The following is a 10,575-nucleotide window of genomic DNA, read 5'->3' as shown; positions in this document are numbered from 1 at the left end:
TCCAGTGTTCATTTATTTACACATATACACACACATAACACTCATCTACCCATTGTTGAGTTAAGGGTTGAATTGTCCATCCTTGTTCTATTCTCTGTCACTATTTTTCGAACCATGCTGAACACCCTCTCTGATGATGCATTGCTGTGTGGCACGCACAAAAGTGCTTTCATCAAATGCACTAGATGGCAGTATTGTCCCGTTTAAGAGTGTCACAACATTGCTGTTTACGGCAGACGAACTGCTTTACAGTAGACAAAAACGTGACTGCTGTTGTTGTGTGTTGTTGCCGCGCTGGGAGGACGTTAATGAAACTGCCCAACAATAAACCCACATAAGAAACCAAGAACTCGCCCTCCATCATTCTACAGTTATGACGTGATTGGGCAGGTACGCTGTTTATATTGTGGGTTAGCGGACTCAGGTTCGCATGGACCTGAGTCCGCCTGAATTTCGGGAGATTTTCGGGAGAAAATTTGTCCCGGGAGGTTTTTGGGAGAGGCGCTGAATTTCGGGAGTCTCCCGGAAAATCCGGGAGGGTTGGCAAGTATGCTATAACTTGACATTTAACAATGAATAGCCATAAACCTGTGGACGTAATAAAAACTTAGCTTTGTGGAAAGGCTTGAACCTCATATTGGTAGATTTAACTAAAGAGGGTCACGTTGTTTCTTCAATAGTCTTCAAAGCTCTGAAAGATAATCTGTGACAGACATTTTATGGAAATGTTAATCAGTGAGTCTCCAAAAATTTCAAATTCATAAATCAGTGGTTTGTTTGGTGTCACAGTGTTGGCCAGATGCAGGACATAAGAGCAGGCTTGGTCTCTGGAAAAAAAGTATGATTTGCTGGATGTGCAAATTGCTGTGGAACAAAATGGTAGATTTTGCATTCAAAGCGGTGTCTTCAGCATCCAGTCTCTCTTACGGTAAGTGTGGCAACGCCCATAAGCCAGTGCGACACACACATGCACTCGTGACGGAAGGTGAGGACGTCTTCATGTCTTCCCAAGACAACTATTGTGAACATGCATATCTGCTAAAGGTGGGCAACAACAAACGTGCTCTGCTTGTGAATATCCAGGTGAATGTGGTCAAACAGGAAGTCAAACCGGTGACACATAATTCCCAGGAAAAGTCCCAAAAGCATGAGTCCTTTCTGACGTACCTGTTGAATAACGACAATTACGTATTACACAACCGAAGAACAACATTCCATGGGCTTGCTTAAGTTTTATTGCGTAAGTGGATAAAGCAAGATGAGCAATGCTTGACATTGTCCACTATAGGGGGAACTGACAGTATTGCAGGGGTCGCCAACATTTATCAGTTCAACCGAGAAAACACTTGGCTCTCTGAGTACTTACACAATGACCGACATTAAAATACATTAGCGTAGTAGGCCTAAGTATTCATCAAAAACAAGCCAGAGGTTTTATTTAGCAATTGTATTTGATATTTTTGGCCACTGTAACATTACACACAGTTTGAACAGTAACGCTGTGTTCAAAACTGCACTTTAATCAAGTGGTTCTTTGGCGTACCATTAGATGAAGCCCGTGTACCACTCATGGTACATGTACCACAGTTTGAGATACGTCGCTGTAGTTTGTTTAAAAAGCAGAAATCCACTCAAATAGTGCAGTCATTGTTTTTGTGCTATTTTGTGGTACTGTCATTAAAAAAAGAGGCATAAAGATCTAAATTGCAGAAGCTAAAAACGCCAAGAGACTTTATATAAAACACACACATACACACAAATATATACATATATATATATATATATATATATATATATATATATATATATATATATATATATATATATATATATATATATATATATATAGATAGACCAGGCCAAAAGTTTGGACACACCTTCTCAATTCAATGTGTTTTCTTTATTTTTATGACTATTTACATTGTAGATTGTCACTGAAGGCATTAATACTATGACACTTGTGAAGTGAAAACCCCTTCAGGTGAGTACCTCTTGAAGCTCATCAAGAGAATGCCAAGAGTGTGCAAAACAGTATTTTTTTTAATTTTCCTGAGGGAACTCTTCTGAAGCAATCAATAAAGTACTATCTATCTATCTATCTATCTATCTATCTATCTATCTATCTATCTATCTATCTATCTATCTATCTGTCTGTCTGTCTGTCTATCTATCTATCTATCTATCTATCTATCTATCTATCTATCTATCTATCCATCCATCCATCCATCCATCCATCCATCCATCCATCCATCCATCCATCCATCCATCCATCCATCCATCCATCCATCCATCCATCCATCCATCCATCCATCCATCCATCCATCTATCTATCTATCTATCTATCTATCTATCCATCCATCCATCCATCCATCCATCCAATCAGAGCAAAGGGGGGTGGCTATTAGGAAGAAACTAGAATATAAAACATGTTTTCAGTTTTTTCACCTTTTTTTGTGACACGTGTTCATTCATAATGTTGATGCCTTCAGTGACAATCTACATTATAAATAGTTATGAAAATAAAGAAAACCCATTGAATGAGAAGGTGTGTCAAAACTTTTGGCCTGTACTGGATATACTGTATATATCATCTTCATAACCTGATAAAAGCAATCAACAGATAAAATAAAATGAATTAAGTCACTTTCTTCAATAAAGACCCTGCATACACTCTGCTTTAAAATGATATTATAATAATAAAAACTAATAAAAAGGAGCCCTGACATATTTAAAAATTATTCTTTGGCAACCATCTCGACTTTGTATTATATATTAGACATTTAAAAATGACAGTGGTTCTTCAGATTTTGTTAGTAATCCTTTCCAAAAGGTTGAAGGTACGAAAATTAAAGCAATTTTTCTAAAAGGAAATATTGTTAATCCAATTAATTTGTTCTGGACGGCCAAAAACGTTAACATAAATCACATCAAAAAAAAAAAAAATCCTCAGGTGCTCAAAAATATCACGTCCAAATTGTGATTTTTATTTATTTTGATTTATCATTTTCAAAAATTAATATTTTTTTTATTATGAATCTATTTTTTTAAATGAAATGTTTATGTCATATCTGTGCTTACTCACTTTACTTCAGCAGCCAACAGGAGCTTTTGTAACCTGTAACTTGTTGTGAAAATTATTTATTATCATTTATATACCAAATAATATGTTGCAAGAATCGGTTTGAATTGAGAATTGTGTGCAATTGAATCGTCACCCCATGAATAAGAATCAAATATCATTGTGATTTGTTGGAAAATTCCCATCCCTAATATTTATAGTTTTACATGCAGAACACAATGTGTAATACATATAAATGACGAACAGAGGGGATGAATAAACATGTGACGTCACTTTTACCTTTATTGAAGACTGTTGTTGGTTAAGACAGTGATAAGCAGAAATGACTAAAGGGAAGGAACAGCTAAGCGGATGCCACCTGTGTGTTCTTGATGTTTCCCTCTTGTTTTTAAGGGGATTTTGCCTTTTGGTTCGGGCCTTTTCATGACTGCGCAACAATAGGTGACACTTTTGTGACTTCTGCTGTGCTTTTTTGTGAGCTTTTGGATCTGCCGGGGAGCCTTTTGGCCTTGGCCACATTTGCACCGGAGACCAGCTGCTGGCTCTCTGCCACACCGGAGTACGTGCGGAGAGAGACTGGAGGAGATTCAGAGGAAGAGACGGGGCTACGGAGCTAGCGTTGAGCGTCAGGATAGACAAGTTTCACGGGGATCCTGGCTGAATGAGCATGTGTCGGACACTTCGGTCTCCTTGGACGGATTCTCGCCCATTGTCCGAGAGCTAGTGGGCAGCCTAGGACGGTTATTTTGTTGGGTCTGTTCCTGTTTCTGGCCGTGCTGCCCATCACCCCGGCACACGATGACGCGGAGCACTGCAGAGGCCACCATGGTGTACAGTATGTGGGTGTTGAAATTATGGTTTTTTTTTTGGTCAATTAATTTATTGCTTTTTTTTTGTTGTTGTTGTGTTTTACTTTGTAGTTGTATGCAGAAATGGCGCCGCTGAAGTGGCAGCTGGTTGCATCAGCTCTTTGCTCTATTTTAATGTTTTTTATGTCCTTTTTGTTCTTTGATGTTTACCTCTTGTTTTAATGTGATTTTGGACCTTACTCTTTGCGGACTTTTTGTATGTGCACTGCAACCACATAATTTTCCCATAGTGGGATAAATAAAGTATATTCTATCCTATCCTTGATTTCAATAGTGTTTCTTACCCTCTTTATCAAAGTGCTGGAACTTTGCAACATTCTTTGGCCCTACAGTGGGTTATTTTGCAGTTATACTCCATAAGAAACTCTTGTCATGACTTGTCAGGCATGGACTTTGTTTATTTATGTTCCTGTGCTTTGTATTGCTTCCTGTCCAGCGCACGTGGATCTGTTTGCACTTCTTTTTTGTCTCTTTTTGCCACCACTTCTCCAGTCTGTGCGCTGTCTCCCTCATCTGTCCCTGATTGGCAATCAGGACATGCATTGCTTTCGTTGTGCTTTTTTCTTTCTTTCTTGTTGTGCTGCATAGTTTTTCCTGCGCTTTCTTTGTGGTTATTTTTTGTGCACTTCCCTACTGCATCTGGATTTTGTCATTGAATACATTTTTACCTTCGCTTTGCTTGCTGTCTCTGCATCTTAGGGTTCCAGACCGACAACAAAACAGACAGTAATAGACTGAGTCAATAAACGAGGGAGATTCTTTGTTCGGGCTTTAAAACTTCCGATAAAAATATGGCAAATATTTTCGTCCATAACCAAATGATAAGGAAAGTGGGGCATACGAAAACCAAGGTATACGGAAACAGTTTGCTTTTTCTGAGGATTAGAGGCCTACTGAAACCCACTACTACCGACCACGCAGTCTGATAGTTTATGTATCAATGATGAAATCTTAACATTGCAACACATGCCATAACGGCCGGGTTAGCTTACTAAAGTGCAATTTTAAATTTCGCGCAAAATATCCTGCTGAAAACGTCTCGGTATGATGACGCTGGCGCGTGACGTCACGGATTGTAGACAACATTTTGAGACAGCACGGTGGCCAGCTATTAAGTCGTCTGTTTTCATCGCAAAATTCCACAGTATTCTGGACATCTGTGTTGGTGAATCTTTTGCAATTTGTTCAATGAACAATGGAGACAGCAAAGAAGCAAACTGTAGGTGGGAAGCGGTGCATTGCGGCCGGTGTTGTGCTGGAAAACACAGCCGGTGTTTCATTGTTTACTTTCCCGAAAGATGACAGTCAAGCTTTACCATTGGCCTGTGGAGAACTGGGACAACAGAGACTCTTACCAGGAGGACTTTGAGTTGGATACGTAGACGCGGTACCGTGAGTAAGCATGCAGCTGCGGCTTCCAAACATTTGATCGCTTGCCCGTACGTGCGTGCCGCTATGTGCATGTCACGTACGTAACTTTGGGGACTTTGAGGAAATATATGTGCTGTATAAACTTTGGGGAGGTGAACGGTACTTTGGGCTGTGGGATTGAGTGTGTTGTGCAGGTGTTTGAGTTGTATTGGCGGGTTATATGGACGGGAGGGGGGAGGTGTTTGTTATGTGGGATTAATTTGTGGCATATTAAATATAAGCCTGGTTGTGTTGTGGCTAATAGAGTATATATATATCTTGTGTTTATTTACTGTTTTAGTCATTCCCAGCTGAATATCAGGTCCCACCCGCCTCTCACAGCATCTTCCCTATCTGAATCGCTCCCACTGCCCTCTAGTCCTTCATTCTCACTTTCCTCATCCACAAATCTTTCATTCTCGCTCAAATTAATGGGGAAATCGTCGCTTTCACGGTCCGAATCGCTCCTGCAGCTGGTGGCCATGATTGTAAACAATGTGCGGATGTGAGGAGCTCCACAACCTGTGACGTCACGCGCATATCGTCTGCTACTTCCGGTACAGGCAAGGCTTTTTTATCAGCGACCAAAAGTTGCGAACTATATCGTTGATGTTTTCTACGAAATCCTTTCAGCAAAAATATGGCAATATCGCGAAATGATCAAGTATGACACATAGAATGGACCTGCTATCCCCGTTTAAATAAGAAAATCACATTTCAGTAGGCCTTTAAGAAATGAGTCTGTTTCTTACCTACAAACCAGCCATCATCACATTTCTCCATTACTTGTACAATGTCGCCTTCTCTGAGCTCCAACTCATCAGCATTCTGGGGTTTGTAGTTGTACACTGCTTTGTATCTGAAATGACAGGCATGGAAATCACAAACTCACCACAGCTTCAATACCTTTCTTAGGTCTAGCTCAAATGTGGCATTACGGTTGTCGTTGCACCACAGCAGAACCGTCAGCGTTTGGCACGTGTGCAGGTGGGAGTGAGTTGGGATGAGGATTGGACAGAGCACCCTAGAAAGAAGAATGAATATCTCCTGTCAGGCACCATGACAAATAAATCAAAAAGCATGGCAAGCCAGCAGGTGTGAGCATGCAGTGAGTTTGACCTGTGAGAGATCATTAAATCTGGAAGTGTCTACTGTTGGCTCTCCTGTGCTTCGTGCAGAAGCTGGTGACTGAGCAGAAGGGGACGCACAGTTGTGATTGGCAGGGGAAGAAGGTTTGGAGGAACCGGGAGACCATCGATTGGCTGTTTCTTTGCACAACGCAGGAGAGCGCGGCTGTGAAGCAGCACCATAAGGAAGAGGTGAAGATGACTTCAGGGGGGAGTGAGTTTGTGTGGGACTGGAAGGGGACAGTGGTGACTGCAGACAAGGCGAGTGGAGCGGACGTCCTGGACTCTGCGGTCCAGGGGACAGAGGAGACAATTGGCCTGCTGAGTAGTCATCCGTGGTGTATTTGGTGCGGGGCATCTTGTTGACCTGCACGTAGCTGGCGGGGAAGATGCCACTCCGGTTGGTCCCTGAGATCCTCCCCTCCAGCCATTTGTCATCCACACATCTGGTTATACTTATTACTTCCCCCTAAGGAACACAATGAAGGAAAGTTACTTATTTAAACATTCTTCAGTCATTATGATTCACAGACAAAGTTCACATTATGTAAGCTAACACCAATACAATGAAGGCTAAATTGCTGTTTGGGGGAAAGAAGCACAATTTCATTGTCAATGCAATGAAAAGTTATGCGCATTTAAACAGTCTTATTATCTTCATTGACACAAGAACCAAAGCAGAATTTGCAGATGTTATGTGAGGTATTACATCTAATTTCAGATCTGATCTGGCAGACAGATAAATCTAAAAATAAGTGTGGCCCTAATCAAAACCACCTAATCCAACAGGAGTCCGGATGAAAGCTGTTGTTAATACAACAAAACAATGAGAAAATAAACTTTTTAGAGAGCTCATGTTAAGACATTATGAGGCTTGTGAAACCTTTTTGAAGTTTGTTTTTTTCCTTCAAAAGATCACGAGGCAGTGGTCGCCTCCTGAATGATTTCATTTAATGATGCCTGATGCAGCAGTGATTTACAGCGGGTGTGTCATGAGACATCATCAGGTTTGCCCCAAGAATTTACCCAATTTCACTAAACTGGTCATAATAGTTGTCGCGATGGGGTTTTCGCAGCTTACTGCGGGGTTCATTCTCCCGAAATGCAGGCGGACCCCTCCGGACAGGCGTGCAGGTTGGAACATGATTTATTCCTCAAAATATCAAAGTATTACAAAAATCAGAAAACGAGCCGACAGAACAACGTGCCTGATCGCACTCGAAGCTAAAGCAAATACTTAGCATAGACTATGGACCAGAAATAACACATGGACAAGGCTACCACTTAGCATTGGCTAGGAGACAATCAAAACTTACGAAGACAGGTTGCATGAAGCAAATAACGACGCCAGGCCGACTGACTGGCAAAGGCAAGCTTAAATAATGCCTCTGATTAGTGCTCGGGAAGCAGGTGAGCGGGCGAACACTAATCAGAGACAGGTGGAAATAATAAGTAACCATGGTAACTAAAACAAACAAGGGTGCACAAAAACAGAAACTATGGAGTCCAAAACTAACAGAACATAACAAAACATGATCCGGACCACGGATCATGACAATAGTATTATTTCGTTATTACAACTGATGTATCTTTGTTTATCAATCTATGCCAGCAATATGTAGTGACAGGCAGTACAAGTAAATGCTCTTCCACGTGATGGCAGAAGGTACATAATTCACTTGTGTAGCCACATGTTGCCATACCTACAACAGCATATTGAGTGGTACTTTGGTTTTTGTACACTATACTTTTCGTATCATTTGTTTTTTGACAAAAATTGTGTCAAAAAATGTTGTCCCGGTTTTTGTATACTGTCTTGGTTATATCACGGCCAACCCTGCTTTTAACAAACTTGTTAGTTTGCCCGCGTGTCACCCGATCGTATCAAATCGAGTGCCCAACAAAGAATCACACGTGTTGGTGACTCAGTCTGGGTGCTATTTTTATTGAGTACCGTATTTTTTGGACTATAAGTCGCAGTTTTTTTCATAGTTTGGCCGGGCTCCAGTGCGACTTATATATGTTTTTTTCCTTCTTTATTATGCATTTTCGGAAAGTGCAACTTATACTCGGAAAAATGCGGTACTTAAAAATGAAGAAAAAAATGGAGCAAGTAGACACCAAAATGTATCAATTGTAATCATTTTGGTGTCTGCTGGCTCCAATTTTTCCTGGTATTTTTTTTAAATAGATTACATTTTGTCATAGGTACAAATAAAATGCATGTTGGGGGACCATTTTTTTCCACTAGGGATATATTTTACTTTATATATATATTTACTTCTTGCAACATGAACTTTCTTACATCTGGATCATTCCAGCGCACCATGGCAGAGCGTACCTTTGTCGGGTTAAAAATAGGTTCTATTGTACAAAATATGCTTCTCTATTGCCCAGCAAAGGTGGTACAGATTATAGTTGGGTGTTGCATGTCCCACAACCTAATAAAGCACCACAGTTTGGAGCAGTTTGGCACCATGGAGTGTGTCCATGGTGACAGACAGTAGTACACGGAAAATCCTCATTTAAATAAAGCTGTGTGTACCATTTTTGCACTTGTTATCACTTACGCACGCAGTCTTAGTAGATCACACACAACACGCCCGCTAATAGTACACGCAATTTTATAGTTTGACCACACAATTTAGCGCGTGTTATTTTAGAATCTTAGAAGGTCAGGTCCTTGGTGTAAAAGAAAGTGCATCTCTACCCTCCTTCAAAACCGCACTAAAAGAACACCTCCAGGCAACTACAACCCTAGACTAACACTCTCCCCCCACATCCCACATCCCCGGATTGTAATTAATCAAATGTAAATAATCAAATGTATATACTTGTTCTTATGCTTTCTGAGCTCACTATGTTCACTGCTCGCTGTACATATCCTACGAAGTCAGACCTACACTGTTACAATGTCCATTTCTCAGATGATATAATTGTTGATGACTGAAGTGCTGATATCAACCAAACCTAACCCCTCGCCCCAACCCCCTCCACATCCCACATAAATAATGTAAATAATTCAATGTATATACTCTGATGATTAACTTATGTGATGACTGTATTATGCTGATAGTAAATATTTATACCATGAATTGATTAACGTGGACCCCGACTTAAACAAGTTGAAAAACTTATTCGGGTGTTACCATTTAGTGGTCAATTGTACGGAATATGTACTGTACTGTGCAATCTACTAATAAAAGTCTCAATCAATCAATCAATCAATCAATGGTGGGGTCCAAAGTAATGCATTTTTTTTAATTATGCACCATTGTGATTATGGGGAAGTGGCCCATTTATCTATTTAATGCTGTAATAAGTTAATAACTCAAACTGTAATAATAAAGTACTGTATTATCCAGATCCTTACCATTTGTCACTTGTGTTACGACATTTACAGTGCCCTTGGCTTTTTGGACAAGCTCCTTTCATGTAAAAGTGAAAACAAATTTGTGCTAAGAAGTGCTTTTGTATTAAAATCCCATGACTGTACTCAGGCGATCTCCATTTTACTAACTGTGACATTGCAGGCATTCATGAGCTGAATCTCTGCCAAATTAAGTCAGTCACTTTAAAAGGGGGTGAATTTTGATACACTTTTTTTTTTACATTCCATATTTTAGGGATGTCCTCATCAACATTTTTGGCCTCCCATCCAATCAGTTTTGCTGTCTTCAGAGCCGATTGGATTTTGTGTACCAATCCGATACCTTGACAATAGATTATAGAACTGAAAATGTTTTAAGTACCGTACTTTTCAAACCATAGGGCGCACCAGATTATAAGGCGCACTGTCGATGAGCGGGTTTGTTTTCATACAAAAGGCGCACCGGATTATAAAACGCATTAAAGGGGTCATTATATGATTTGTTTCTACATTTACAACACTTCCTTGTGGTTTACATAACAATTTAATGATGATTATTTGGTCAAAATGTTGCATAGATTATGTTTTACAGACCATCTTCAAGCCGCTTTCTGACCGTCTCTTCATGGTGCGCCGTTTTGTGGGCTGTCGTATTTACGTGCCTCCACTTTGACAGCGTCTTCTCCCCATAATCTTTGTTGTACTAGTAGTTTTTAGTGC

The 10,575-nt window shown here is 40.2% G+C and overlaps 1 protein-coding gene across 6 annotated transcripts in view; it reads right to left on the bottom strand.

Moving 5' to 3' along the window:
* sorbs3 (sorbin and SH3 domain containing 3) overlaps positions 1-10,575 on the bottom strand; it is a 75,397-nt gene continuing 64,822 nt past the window's right edge. For 4 of the 6 annotated variants that reach the window (XM_061986245.1, XM_061986249.1, XM_061986250.1 and 1 more), the window contains 4 exons: positions 6,478-6,954; positions 6,297-6,382; positions 6,111-6,217; positions 700-1,167 (listed from right to left, as the gene is read on the bottom strand). In XM_061986245.1, coding sequence (XP_061842229.1) covers positions 1,106-1,167; positions 6,111-6,217; positions 6,297-6,382; positions 6,478-6,954 — 732 coding nt within the window. In that variant the 3' untranslated portion in view covers positions 700-1,105. Of the gene's footprint in view, positions 1,168-6,110; positions 6,218-6,296; positions 6,383-6,477; positions 6,955-10,575 lie in introns of all 6 variants that reach the window. The other 2 variants (XM_061986248.1, XM_061986251.1) reach the window with 2 other exon arrangements.

Source organism: Nerophis lumbriciformis, linkage group LG12, assembly GCF_033978685.3.
Source record: "Nerophis lumbriciformis linkage group LG12, RoL_Nlum_v2.1, whole genome shotgun sequence".
In the NCBI taxonomy this organism is placed as follows: domain Eukaryota; kingdom Metazoa; phylum Chordata; class Actinopteri; order Syngnathiformes; family Syngnathidae; genus Nerophis; species Nerophis lumbriciformis.
The sequence above is the reverse complement of the archived record's forward strand: the minus strand, read 5'-3'. Positions and strand labels throughout refer to the sequence as shown.